The sequence below is a fragment of the Dufourea novaeangliae genome, unplaced genomic scaffold (genome assembly GCF_001272555.1).
Source record: "Dufourea novaeangliae isolate 0120121106 unplaced genomic scaffold, ASM127255v1 scaffold124, whole genome shotgun sequence".
Taxonomy (NCBI): Eukaryota; Metazoa; Arthropoda; class Insecta; order Hymenoptera; family Halictidae; genus Dufourea; species Dufourea novaeangliae.
The window spans coordinates 1,966,329-1,981,648 of NW_015374010.1; the positions used below are offsets into that span (position 1 = coordinate 1,966,329).

Below are 15,320 nucleotides of genomic sequence, written 5' to 3' on the forward strand. Positions count from 1 at the left end.
TCTTATACTGAAAGTACTTGAAAATTTGTATATAGTTTTATTTAAGTGGAAGGCCAAAATATGAATAACATACATTCCCAAGAGACATTTCTGTGTCATACATAAAAATAGTTTTTTTTTTCAATCTTACTTCATCCTCACACAAGTAATAATATGCCTATAATCACTCTCTATACTGTCTTGTTCCCTTCACATTTTACAACGCTCCTTATTTGTATTTACAGCCTATTGATATATCAAATATTAACCACAATGCTATACATTTATATGAACTACTTTCCATTCACCTTTTTATATGGTTGCATTGAAATTCTGGTGCTCAATTCTTCGGTTGATTCAAAGTATTAGTAAATGGCAAGAAAAAAAAAGAGTTGCAATACGTATTTGTGGCACAATTCAACAATCAATTGCAAATTTTAAATACCTGTAATTAAAAAGTAGCTGTTCTTTTTTGTGCTAAAAAAAGGTAATTTAATTTAAATATATGTATATAAGTAAAACGTATTTGTAAATTCAAAGAAAACTTAAATTAATTTTCTGGAGAATGAATCTCAATTTCTTTGTGACGTATGTTTAGATACAAATATAAACAGTACCATTGCTAAAACCAGAGAGGAAGAAATTAGTTGTATAAAATTTAAATTTTCGTATTTGTGGAAAAAATTGATGATATTGAAAAAATAATTGTATAAATATAAATATTTTCAGAATGAAATAACTTCTGTTCTTTCTTTCTTTTTGAAAAATGACCTGTAACAGTATGAAAGATACAATATACATTATCCCAAGAATGGCGACAGTAACATTATGATTTCGAAATGAGCTGCAAATATTTGTGATTTACAATCCTTTGATTTTAACATGTTTATATAATATGTATTACGTATTAACCTTTTTACGTTGTATAGAATGTTTAATCACAATCCCGGTGGTATAAAATATTTCCTATAATAGCATATCGGAAAAGCAAAAGATTTTGTTAAAATTTACACTTGTTCCTAGTGAAATTACTGCATAGTATTGTACTGGAAGCCAGTCTATTTTTTAATTATTGTTATTAGTAATGCATTCTTTTTACCTTCCAGTTACCATTGAACAGCATTAAAGACGGAACAATGCTGCAATTGTGCAGATATTGCAGAACCTCTGAGGTTTTCGTTAAAAGCGTTTAAATTATCACGCACGGACAGTACTCAATTACATAGAGTTCATAGTTCTTAGTAATAAAGAACACGATTTTGTTGGGAAATAGAATCACAAGATAGAAGGATTGATTTTGTCATATTTGTTATGCATAAGAATCTTCTAAAGACTGCATTGTTGTACCATTATTAATATGATACTATAATCAATAGAGATAGACTAAAGAGGCTATTTCAATCAAATTTGGTCACCTATTTTAGGTTTTAAGAAATAATAGTGTGTAATAAAAGCATACTACATGTACATAGATATAATAAATTCAACTAAACGAGTTTATGTAATCATTAAGCGAGTATTATGTACATATTTATCGAAATTTATAATTTTACAAAATGTATCTTGATATAACATAAAATTACATCGAACGAGCATTCTATTAATTTATTCTTTGATAATACCAAAGAACAAATCGACTCGATGTTTACATTTTTAAGGACCGATTCTCAAGGATGGATACACGAACTAATTAAAAGCTATGAATACCAAGGCACCACTTGAGTATTATATTTTATTCATTGGATTTATCAAGAGACAATTATCACGTGAATGCTTTGTCGGTGTAACTTGATAATTCTAACGTGTCAATTGAATTTTCAGTAGTATAAAAATGTTATTATAAATACTTTTTCGCGTCTTTCTTTCGTTCCATTGAATATAGCCATATTAGTAGTATGGTTCAAAGTATGGTTTCTTTAGAAGTTCATAACATATTTATGCATATGAGTACTGCACTCAGTCTATTTGATGTAATCACGTGCTGGTAGAAGCGTGACTATGTATGTTTACATTAACTTGTGGAATAAGGGGGGATGCAAGGGGTTTAGGTGTAGTAGATTCAGGAATTGGAATCGAAATTGCAGGAGGAACTGGAGAATGTTTTTTAGCTCGATCTTGTTGCCATGGTTTTGCATGATCCTTACTTAACCTTTCACTTAAGGCTTTTAATGCTATTTGCCTGAAATGATTAACATAATAGAAAATATAGAAACGATGTTATTAAATAAAAATTTTGTAACTATCATAAATGATTGAAAAAAAGAAGCAAACCTTCTTCTATCACTGTCATGTGGGTCAATACCAGGAAGGTTTATAATCAGACCAGGAGGTGCATTAGACATATCAAATCTTCTGACTACTTTTCTACACAATCCAACACGTACAAAGAACCCATGTATTGTGTTACTTACAACTGCTATTGGCGGTTGCAAAACATTAGGGAAGAAACTGTAGACAATTTTATTATCATGAGAGTAAATACAAATTCGAAAAGGATCTAAAACACATTAAAGTGTAATTTACCTTGCAAACGTAAAATTATCTGCCATATCACCACGTGTACCATTGTTATGTTTCTGATAAAATCTAAGGTATATCCATGATATTAATAATCCACTAAGAAACATGGTTGGATGAGTGCCTTCTAATAATCCAAAAAGCCACAATAACACTCCCATAATCCACACCATTAATGGTATGTTTCTATTGGTAATTTTTCCAATTGGTGTTTTTACTAGAATATGATCTGGCATTATTTGTTTTACAGCTACCGCGACACCTAAAATAAGGCATAAATAACACTGCTATTATACTTAACAATTTTAATGAATTAAACAAATTAACTACCTCAGCTTTAATTAAGTGTTTAGAGTGCTACATATATTTAAGTATGTATGACATACATAGAATGATAACAGAGAATTTTCAACAAAAGTAATCACTCGTAAGGACCATACCTGCAATGTATCCAGTTAATCCATGGATGTGTATGCCAAACAGTAAATCTGGATCATTGGTGCACATATAGAGAAATAAATAAAATAAGGCTGACAGCACAGCGACGCCAAAATTAACGATAGCGAAGAAAGTCATCATTTCCATCGCCCCCCAAAGGGGCTCGATTAATTTGCCACAGAGTCCGACGGTGACAATGTCCACGCATACTTCCCAGAAATGTATCTCGAGGAAACAGAAGGTAAACGCTGTCCAGATCCAGAAAGCTGGAGGCAGCAAGTAACCTGGTGTCACGCTCAGAAGACGTACCGCTTCCGACGAAAAAGAAAGACAATAGGAAAACAGGACTACGATGCATATGAATTTTACACTGGTGCTAGTGTTTCCTAAAAGAGCAGCGAACTGTTGTCTCAGATAGGGGATATTTCTACCCAGGCCCTTTATCGCTGCCATTTCTACCGAGCAGCGAGCCCCTTAACCTCTTTGAATCAGAGAGCCACTTGTGATGCGACTTGACGTCGCTACAGGTTCATCAAACTCACATTTGACTCCCCTCTCATGTGCTCACAAATATGGTGCGAATTACGATTTTACTTTTATGTTTATAATATTTAACTTTGTAACTAGAAAATAATTTTGATTTTTTTAATAACGTGGTTATAAGAGTCATTTTGTAAGCACGCTGTATAACATTAGAAAAAATTAATATTGAAATATTTTAGTTTTCATCGCAATTTTCAAATTTTGTAACACTTGTATACGGGATGTGAGTTTGCAATTTTTAACTTTGTTCCGCAAGCACTATCGATTCTCAATTCTTTGATACTTGTTTATAATAATTCGTATGATTAAATATATGTAACGAAAAATAATCAGCATTGATTTCCACTTTCCAAAAATGATCATTATTGCATTTGAACTCCCGAACCTATCTCGTCACATGTGTTGACAATCGTGTTTTGTTATTCGTCGATCAGTTATTAACGTTTGACATTTTGAAACACTTTTTGGCGAATTGATTAAAATTGGTAGAGAGGCATTAATTAATGTTTTTCTTGAAGTGAAAAATATCGAAACGGCTACGTACTGGATCTTTTAACGACACGTGAAATTTATTGCATTCTGCATAATTATGCTGATTATTTATAAACCCTGACGCGCATTTAAAACAACCAATGGAGCAAACCTCGTTTACGAAAGTGTTTTAATCATCATGTACATCACGCTAATTAATTAAAATTGAAATCTCTGCGGTATGTATTGTCAACTACATTAAGAAGTGAACAGGGTCGAATGATAAATGCCTGGAGTTTGTCCGCGCTGTAATCGCGAGGTTTACTTCGCAGAAGAAAAATTAGCCCTTGAAAAAGTTTGGCATACTTTTTGTTTTTCTTGCCGTTAGTATCGTAAAATTTTCTTCAAAAATTTATATAATTTATTTACATTTTTTACAATATTTTTCTCTTTTTTTTATTCATACTTACGGTAGGACAATTTTTAAAAACCCTACAGGTAATTGTCGGAAACTACTGAATAGCTGCAACGTGGTGACGTATCTTGGTGAATTATTTTGCAAGAATTGTTATATTCGCCAGTCTTATTCGACCAATAACCATGAAATTAAATCGAAAGCTCGTCCCCCTGCAAACCTAGCTCAAAATTTATTGAACTGTTATTCTTGCGGATTGGAGAGCTCAGTCGGTAATACATTGCAAAATAGAAAACGATATTACCAATCTGACGCGTGCAGACTTCGTGGGGGAGGTAGCGAGATCGGAGAAACGAATGTTTATTTTGACGAAGAGAAAAAGCATCTTTTAGAAAACGACTGTGTAAATCTGGGTACTACAAATTCGATGTCAACGCTTTGCGATCCTCCTCCTAGTCCTACTGCAGTAACTACATGGTACAATCGGCAACATTCTAAATTTCGCAGGTTCGAACACATTGTTGGTCTAACTTGTATAGTGCTGTCAACGGATGAGGGTTTTTGCATTACCGCTTTAAGTTTTACATATTTATTTTTACATATGTTGGTAATGTTGTATATGCTTTCTTATACAAAGATATCTATTAATTCTGGAGATACTTTCGACACTCTAATCCTTATGAATTATGTATATCTCTATACCCTATGAATACACAAACATTCGAATATTTTGGGTTAAGTTAGCGGCCCTACTCCAGAGAGTATAGTTTTGCGATTGTTATGAAAGTCTGATCGATGATAATGGCATTTTCATTTGAATAGCTCGACTTTTGAGCCGCAGAAGAACATCGTTATCGCGAAGGATTGTCGATTTGATGCACAACAAGACACCGATATATCTGACCTAAACTTACCATACAGTAATAATGATATCGACATCACAGAGGCCCAGCTAAGGTATGTTACGTTTCTCGAATCCTTTATAACGTTTAGAGTAGAAACTATTGCTACATTGCTAATACAAACTACTTTCGGGAAAATCTTTAAGTTTACGTTTGAAAAAGATTGGAAGATACCATTCGTATTCAGTGGTTCCGCGTTGTTGTTTATGAACAAACGTTTAGTACAAAGTTTGTATTTTTTGTATTTTATTAGATCATCTCATAAGTGATGCAGTTTTATCGGTATGTCTTAGGTGTATGTATTTTCAATTTTGAGTCACCGATGAATTTGGTTCGGTAGTATAATCTCTAAAATGTCCTCAGTTCTATAGCCCCCCTCGACATGAGGTAGACTATTCATTGTCGTAATTACGTTAACTGTTTTGTTGAAGTCGTCTAACAAAGCATACCGAATACAGTAAATCGTCGATGACTGTTCGAAGGTTCCTTGACACTGAACATTAAATATTTCATAAACTAATGGCCATATGCGGCTGAAACAAATATCATTGGCTTCATAATTCTAAGCTCTATCACTGTGCTAAATCTCATTAAAAAGTCAGCGTTACATCTAGGGACCTCACCTTGATAATTTAGAGGGGCGTTTGAAGACTTATCGACGATTTACTGTACGTTCCTATGTCACGTCCACTTCAAACACGTTTAGCAATAAATATGACGGTGATCGAAATTGGAAGGTCCCTATTTAGGATAGCATGTACACCGACGAGCAAACTCGGCTTCCGCTGGGGGAAAAAGCGGCGTAGAAGAAAAGTCTTGGTAAATTTATTCCAGGTAGTGAAATAAATGTTAAATCGAATGTTAATTTGGCATACATGTCAGTAATTCCAAATACCAAGTGGTAGGAGGCCCTTCTCATGCTCGACGGTGTACACAGTTCACTTCGATTTGAATCTCCAAGTAAATGGCACGCGTCTCATCGATATAAAGTGTCTTAAGTGTAGATATTTCCAGCACAGACAAAACTCGAGTGCCGTTCACCGACTGGAATAATAAAATTAACGAATCCGACCCCGTACGCGAATTTAGCGCCGATAACGACACTATTCCGTCAAGACGAAAATTTGCGTATCCGCCGGTACCACCGCCTCGGAATCCGCTGCCTTCCCGACGACGAGTCTCGTTCTGCGACGTCGTCATCGGGGATACACGCGGAGGGAACAGTCAGAATCGTATGACGAAACTGCTGGACGCTCGCCATAGGCCCTGCTGTGATAACGATAGTAACGGCGAACGTCATTGTAGTTCGTACGACATCTGGCGAGCGGACGATTCGGTCGGTAAACATGACGGCGGATACGAAAATCTTAACGTAAGTGAAACCGAGGAGAATGGACGAATGCATTTTGAAAAAAGCGCCTCGGAGTGTTGCAACGACGGGGACGAGACGTTGAACAACAAATGCAATGACATCGAGCAGAATACGGGACAGAGTCGGACCATGAACGAAAAGGACGACGATTCCTCGAGAGAAGACTCGATCGCGTATCAAAACGGTCCGGGATCATCGAATGGGCTCGACGAGAATGAACGTATGAGAGGCGGTTGCGGTGGACCGTGTACACCGTGCGGTCCTCGGCCCAAAGTTTCCTGCGGAGTGGTCAAAGTGATAGAACCTATCTGCTGTTGCGGAAAACGTAATAAAAACAATTTCACGATCGATAGGTGGGTTATAAAAGTATTCGGCTACCTTGAGGATTAAGTGAATTTTACGTGGAATTGTAAGTTTGCAAGTACAGTGGACTCTTGATATATTGTTGCGTACGGGGTTGTAGGAGAGTAAAATTCTCGGAAACGATAACATATCGAGAGCCCCATCTATGATAAGTTCTGCCGTCGTAGCTCCGGCTCCAGCGCCTGCGCAAGAGCTGGATCATACTAGCGGTGACGGTGTACGCAATGTTGTGGGAGAGCGAATTTGTGTGCGTGAAAGTACGTGTGGAGGGCAAGTGCTTCACGCAGCAATGTAGCAAGCTGCAATATATCAAGAGTCTACTGTAAAAAAACTACAATTTCCCGTGAAATTTGCTTAATGCTAAGGCAGTGTTTCCTAACCTTTTTTGGATCATCGCCCCACCTCATCGCCCCAAAGATCTCGATGCCCCCTAGCATAATAGTACGTAAACCAAGTTTTGAAAAACGTTTAACATAAATAGCTGTTTCAAATAAAAAAGGCACATAGGTACAACTGCCGTCGATAATGTGACGAATGTAAATGATTTGCTAATCGCCCCCTAAAATGGGGGCGTATGCCCCATGCTGGAATTCCCTCCCAAACTTGGGACTTAGTAACCTAAGGTGTTCGAATACTTTTGTGACCAACTGCCCAGATAGCACATGACGCCTTGAAGACCACCATTTTACGGCTATTTTATGTCTAAGGCGCCTTTAAGCCGTCTTCAAGGCGTTATTAGGCGTCACGTGTTATCTGGGTGGGTGTATAGGTGATTTCCCAAGCAAGAATTTCGATATAGAGGAGAAATACGATTCTTGTTTCGCAGCAGAACCAGAACCATGTCGCGTCGTCCCCTCATGTTCGAGTTGTCTATCACCGTGTAACGATCGACGTGGTTGCTGTCCACCAGCGAACGAACGGCCAATTTGCAAGAAAACGATCATCAGATGTCGTCCAACGTGCACCGAGTCGCCCGCTTGCGGAGGCGGTGGATGCTGCGGTGGCGGATGCCGCGGTGGTTGCGGAAAACCCGGGCAAACGTGTTTACCGGCAAAATCTTGCTCGAATCCGTGTCGACCGTGTTCACCGCGTTCACCACCACGAGCTTGCCCCCCGCCGCCATCTTGCTCTTGCAACAGAAGATGCACTCCCTGTTGTCCTAGTAGCGGCGGTGGCACGAGCTGCTGTTGTCGGTGAGAAGAATGTTTAAACGATTGAAATATAGGGCCGGGGATAAGTGTAGATATTTATTATGTGTACATTTTGATGTAGATTTTAGATTTATTCTGGTGACATTAAATGTTATTGGAAAGAGAACCTCTTAACATTACAAAAAATATACACAGATCTAACAACTCTGAAAATTTAGTTACTTAGTACATATATTGAAAGTTATTTGTAACTCCTGAACTTACACGGTTTTAGAATTTATATATTATAACTGAAAACATTCAAATGGGGCTTACAGTTTCCATGAAACTTGATTTCAAATTTGAATATTTAATGTAATACAAATATATTTGAATATCGTATAAATAGTTAAACAAATTTTTGTTTTGCTTCTATTTGTAAAGAGTATAATAAATTGAAGTTTACACGTGATCAGTTCTTCAGAATACCTATATGACAGGAATTTTTATAACATTGTGTGGTTTATATTGTACTTCATTTGTGCGACCACCATTATTAGGTACAAGTGAACAGTGATTTTTTATGCATGCAGATCGAAAAGCCCAGTATGCCGAGTGAGTCGAAGGAGATGCAGTACTGACAGAGCAGACTGTAACGAGGGCGGATGTTGCCGACCGAAAGTCACCTGCGAGTGTCTGGGAGGTGGACTTGATTGCCAGCGCTGTGGACGGAAAGTGTACCAGGCCGAAATGCAGGTAAGTTTTAAATAATTAACGAAATGTATAAGCTTTTATCAAACCCCATCTAAACATACAACTGTACCCAAGGAATAAGAATGACATTTAAAAAGAAATATGTACATTTATCAAGTATATGTTAAATGTTGCGAATTTTAATGGCGATGAAAATTATTTACAAACTTCGACGCGCTTAATGAACTAAATTGGTTCTTATAGCTTTGGTTTATACCGACATTAGTGATGGGCGATACAGTATCGATGTTTCAAATATCGATATTTTGTAATGATATTTAATGTGCCGATATAATATTGATATTTTATTCCCGATATACATGTGTAGCGATACTTTAGGTATCAATACATATCGATACCAGATATCAATACAATTCAAATGTATCTGTCATTAACTGCCATACACTTTATAGATACGCCATTCAATTGTAATGACAATTATTGACAGTGTTGGTTAAGTAGATGCAAGTCATTATTAATCCTCACGTTAACGTTGACGTTTATGTCTATTCAAGATGGTGTCTGGCATACCCTTTCACAATATATGCTTCAGCTGCTATTGCTGCCGAAAACCCTTGGAACCGTTAACGTATCAGGAAAATTGTGGAGAAATATACTGTAAACGTTAGTCCGTATACCCATAATTTTTTGTTACTCTCTCGACTTTGAACATTCTCCTGTTTATCGTAGAGCAATGATATATACTACCGCCGAGTAAGACAGTTTCCAACATTACGAATTCCTGTGTCAATTTTATTTCCGTTTCTCTTTGGATATTTAGAATGTTATGTTCGAAATTTTGGACCTCAAGGATACGGGTATGGCGTAGGACCAGGAGCGTTACAGACTCCGATGTGAAGTCAACGTTTTGAGCCTTGTACAAAACTGAAATCGATCAAACGTAGCATCCTCAGACCTCGACTTGTCCCAGAAATTTTTCGTCCCCGTTTTGTGGCATTTTTCGCTCGACAGTTTTTGTAGACAACTTTTTCTCGTGCACATCGTATATTAAAAGGCACTCCGCCGAACAGTGTACTATAAGTGAATTACAATTACATTTTATTAGCAGAATATCGTAACTTAATCGATCAGCCATTTTTCTAATGTACAGAGTAATATTAACCTTTTCGTTACGGCCATTTTTACCGCGACATAGTAGCTGGTAATACTTCTATGCATTCAGGTATTGAATTACAAATAATCTGCAAACCATAAAGTAAACGTACATGTTTATAAATGTCTGATCAATGTCAACAGTTTCGTAAGTTTCAACAGTACATAGTCGTCATTTCGCGACTATAGTTTACTGTTGTACACGTAGTTTACAAGCAACCATAGTTGGTCCCAGTAACGAAAAGGTTAAGAATCGAAATACTTGATTTCTTTAACTTAATGTTTCACTCAAAATCATTATCGTATAGTCCCCTAAAATTCGGTCACACACTCTTCTATTCTCTCCGCTACAATTTCTCATTAAAAAAAATCGGTAGCAGCGATTGACACGGTTCCAACAATAACTATTTCGAACTGGTTATATTGGTTTCGATTAAAACAGTTATGAGAACCGAAATAATGTTATAATTGTTATAGATGTAACGGTTCTTATTCATATCGGCTTTGGTTTCGATTTTTAGGAACCCATATTCTATTGGTTCTATATCGATTCTATAACTGATAAATTCATACTTATATTATATTGATCGTTAAATATATTAGGTACTTATCTAGTGTAATAAAATAATTTTTCTTTAATTTTTGCGAAAAATAATTACAAAACTGATATAGAACCAATACAACATCGGTTCTGAAGAACCGAAATCGATATAGGTCAGAACCGTTATATCCATAACAGTTATAACATTATTTCGGTTCTCATAACAGTTTAAAGAACCGAAACCGATATCATAACTGTTCTCAATCCCTGATCGAAAGATTCGAAAGCTATCGAAACAAGTGGCAGAGCCTCCGACTCAAGGAAATTCCACGCTTGAATTTGAAGAAGAAAGCAAATGACCATCCCCACCACCGCAAGAGGGCTTCCTGTTAGTCGACAGATATGGCGGACGTCGGAAGTTCGAACAACGGAAACGTGAATCCTGGGGAACGGTAAAAATCTTCAAATCGTGAAACAGAAAAAGGGTTGTCGTTCTCGAATAAATGACAAAAGCTAGGCGAGCGACGACACAAATATTCTTCGACGAACGAGACAAGAACACTCGCGTGGCGTAGAGGTTATACACGATTCACGGGATAGACGTAGGAGAGTAGAGAGGAAATGAGACGAACGGGGTAGTTTTATTGGTGAGAATAAAGATAGGGAGAATGGAAGAACAGTCCGTGATCCCGTGAAATACGGAGAACGAAAGGAGTGAGAGGGAGAGTGTGGGACAAAGATGTGCGCACGGGGGCGGCGGTGAAAGACGGAGGAAGAAAGAGTGAGTGGTTGGTTTATTGAGTCTCTCCTCTTAGTGGATTGTGGAACGTACGCGGCGCGCGCTGGGCGAGTAGAAGGGGGCGTTTATATAGCTTTCAAGCGCAGGAGCTTAATCTAATTTCAAATATAAATCTGTTTTCTCCCCGTTTTCTCTCTCCCCCACCCGCCCGTCGCGGCCCCACTTCCGCCGCCTTCGTTTCCATTCCCCTCGGCCATCCATATAGCAGCGTGCCTCTCGCCGGCTTACATTATCCGGACGGCTACGAATAATCTCTCCTCTCTTGGCTCTGCCTATTAACGGTATGAGAGACACCCATTTTCTTCGGTTTCACGAATCATCGGAACTCGTGCTGCTGCTGCTGGATCTATCTTTTGGTGTCTTCTGGGGAAGATAGTATCGAGGGTAGGGGGCGAGGGATGGTTCGAAAAGTACAGTAAGATTTCGATTATGCAAACTGGTGAAATTCATGGTTGTTCGCGGTGTGCAACATAGCACCCCGTTTAATCATCTGAAATCGAAAAATCAGACTGTTTTTCAAAGTTTAGGTTTAGAACTAGTGGACCCTCTACAAATACTTGAAGGCAAAGAACAGTTTATTTAACAGTTTTCTTTTTTAAATAGCAGGTTCAAACTTTCTGAAGCTTATTATCGTATTGGATTTCAGACCATCGGACGTACACTTCCGTTCATAAGTATTAGGATACTTAACAAATGTGACAAAGCATTACGAAATTCCTGAAAGTTCGAACTGCATATATTTTAGGGGATATACAAAAGCTCGGTGGGCAACGCTTATGTTACTATCTAAACTAATAAAACTCGCCTAAAATGTATAATATTTACAAAACATAACATTTTCTCCATAGAGATCAGGTGCCCTAATACTTACAAGCGGTAGTGTACAATGCATAAAATTCGTCTAATAATTATATCCACAAGCTTTTAACTGAGTATTTTTGAAATTAAATGTTTCTCCATTGTAATCTTATGACAGTCAAGTGATTAATGCACAATACTTATTTTGCAAAGAAGCCAAACGGTCCATGGTTAGTAAAAAAATTGAGGTTACACTTCGTTACATGCCACGTCCATGATTACAAAGGAAGCTTCGAAGAGTCAAAAGAACGGGTATGCATTTTCACGATGCAAAGTAAACTCGCCCAAGGCGAGGGGGCGCCGCTTTCACGGGGAATTTTTTCGACACACGGTTGCAGCAAACGTGGATGCACCTGCGCTCAGGAAATCGAGAAAATATCTTCTCGGTTCGTCGATCGGGGCGCCCCGCATTCCCGGGTCTTTTGTGCGCGCCGCTTACCCCGAACGGTATGAAAATCAATTATTTCGTTAATTCGTGCGTTACATTGGCTGTCACGGAGCCATCACTGTGAACGACAGTGGCCCCAAGGCACTATTTTTCAATTCCGAATGTCGCCCCGCCTTTTCGAACGTATTTCCGTCTGATTCAACCGGCCGCCATTTTGCGTCCTTATCTCGACCGCCGCGTACAACGTTTTTGCGTCAAGAGAGGAATTATGTGTGCACCAACATACACACTTCGAATAAACGTAACGATATCGACTACTGTCTCCGTTCAATTTGTTTAACCTGTTCCACCGTGTTTATCCACTACAGGCCTGAATTAAGAATTTTTGGGGCCCGGAGCTATCAAATCTTAGGGGGCCCCCTCGGTAAAAAAACGGGATGAGTTAAAATCAAATAAGTAAGACCCAAGGATACCTCAGGTTCTAACAACCGTGTTATAAGGGAATTACCTGTAATTTATTCAGTGAATTGAATGAAAAATCGTTTTAGTGTAATTGTTTTTCACATGAAGGATATATAATTACACATATTACACTATGGATGCCTGTACAAATTAACATTCTTATGGAGTAACTTATAAAAGAAATAACTTTATAAAGAATCGTATTAGAAGACCTAGTCACTGAATTTATTTATATTTTCGAAGTTACAACAGCACATATATTATAATGTTCCTTTTATTCTTGGTATACGATTTATTTCCTACGAATCATTGGTAAATTGTAATACATTATTAACACTAGAACTACCAAAAGCAGTCAAAATAGCTGGTTAGTATACATTCTTCTAGCAATGATTAATTGTTAGAACGATGCATCTATTTCGGCGTTCTTTTACCACTTTCATTGCAACATGAAGACGAAGAGATTTATAGATTTGAATATTTCTCGAGAGTTTGTCATGTATATTGGATAGAAATAAGATAATCTTTACGTTTATCGTCGATAGTTCCCAGTGTTAATAAGTGTAGAACTCGTGTCTTCCCATTGATCACAACACGATCAAGAAGATTGCTCTACCTGCTCGGCCCACAAAACTAGGCCAATTTATAACGCGTTTACAAGTACGAAATCACCTTTAATATGATCTCGACAGGATGATGGCCCCGTTTAACCGGCCGTGTTGTGACAATGTTTAGGGTACCGTTCTCGGGGACTAAACATTTGTGTACGGCCCCCTTTTTAGTCAGTTCTCATTGTGCGCCGACAAGGAACGCATCGGCAATTGACAAATGGGAGGATATTAATTTTAACGTACCCAAAATTTCACGTTGCACCGCGTGCCATGGGACACTACTACCCTCGTCCCCACGGGTTTATCGCCCTCCCATGAACCTCCCGTAATCCGTTAGATCCGTCCAAATAATAATCAATTACAGCGCTGAAAATTTCTGTCTTCGGGAAAACAACGTTCGCGAGAGAATTACTGTTATTTTATTCTATTGAAATGATTGCAGGGTCGATAGTTACAGTTGTTAATACTGTATTACAATTGATCAATGATTAACTAATAAATGGATCTTCTATAAAAGCGGCAGTCTAAATTGATTACCGTAATAGTAAAATAAGAAATCTGAAATCCGTCGTTCTGACGGTTTTGGTTGTTCCGGTATAAATGTTCATTGTCAGAATCAGTTTATAAGAACGTCTGGGGTTACAGGATTTCGGTTCACAGGACACTTTGTGAACGTCCGATGTATACACAGCGAGAGTTTTTTCGTTCAATTTCGAAGCGATAAGGGAGAAACGAGTTTTCGCGGTACGGTTGGTCCCATTTAAAAAGAATTATCTAAAAGGCGTCACAGAATAAAGCGGTCTGTCGACGCGAAAAATGAATAATTGCGTGTGGCGGCCACGGAGAGGGGTAACAGTGATTTCATCCAGCGTGTCTAATTGGCGGACATGTGGACGCGACCGTGGAGAATCCCCCGCACGCGTTTCAAATGGAGCCCCCGTTTATTCAGTATACTGATCCAGAAGGGGTTGTCTGCATCCCGTCTAAGTATTTAAAGTCTCGGTACTAATCAGCCATAAACGTTTGACCTCTACCGGATTATCCTTTATTCTTGGCATTGCATTCAAACAACTTATTATTTACAACGTTTGATTTCCTTAGAATCATCGTCTACGCTTAATATTATCTATGAAAAACTATCCTACTATAAGTGTCTCACCCTCTATAACTGCATTTTTACCGACGGATGTTTATTTCGTCCGATCGAATACTTTTTCGTAACTTTTTCTCGAGCATCTACCTAAGACCTCGACTCCACATACATACTCGCGAGATACTCGACTAAAGTGGTGTTCGCGAAGCGGAAGACTAGATGAAAAGGGAAAAAAAGGAGGGTGGGGAGGTGCGGTAGGAGAAAAGGGGTGAGAGACTACCCCTATGTCCGCGAAACGGGTAAACTGGGCGTAACCCCCGAAATCATCTTACAAGTGTGCGCGCACGAGGGATCGTAAAACGTTGGGGGAGGGGGTAGGGGGTTCGGGCGGATAAAACGTGGCTGATTTATTTATCGAATCATAAATTACCAGGGCTACAATACGGCGTGGCATGCGAAAAGCGGTGCGGCAGCGTCGCGATACTTTCTTCTCTCTCTCTATCTCTGTCTCTCTCACTCATGGATTCGCGGCCAGAGTGAATCGAAAACGCGCGGCGGAAGGACCGAGGGCG

The 15,320-nt window shown here is 38.3% G+C and overlaps 2 protein-coding genes across 2 annotated transcripts; one reads left to right on the top strand and one right to left on the bottom strand.

The window, feature by feature from the left end:
* Positions 1-1,762: 1,762 nt before the first annotated feature.
* LOC107188460 (transmembrane protein 115) lies at positions 1,763-3,387 on the bottom strand. The gene is made up of 4 exons (XM_015576754.1): positions 2,937-3,387; positions 2,503-2,758; positions 2,251-2,427; positions 1,763-2,158 (listed from the first exon to the last, which is right to left on the bottom strand). The coding sequence occupies exons 1-4, from the start codon at positions 3,385-3,387 to the stop codon at positions 1,954-1,956; spliced, it is 1,089 nt and encodes a 362-aa protein (XP_015432240.1). The 3' UTR covers positions 1,763-1,953.
* Positions 3,388-4,234: 847 nt separating this feature from the next.
* On the top strand, positions 4,235-9,741 carry LOC107188328. The gene is made up of 8 exons (XM_015576604.1): positions 4,235-4,331; positions 4,447-4,840; positions 5,186-5,320; positions 6,280-6,962; positions 7,830-8,193; positions 8,724-8,886; positions 9,399-9,507; positions 9,665-9,741. The coding sequence occupies exons 1-8, from the start codon at positions 4,235-4,237 to the stop codon at positions 9,739-9,741; spliced, it is 2,022 nt and encodes a 673-aa protein (XP_015432090.1).
* The last annotated feature ends 5,579 nt before the right edge of the window (positions 9,742-15,320 follow it).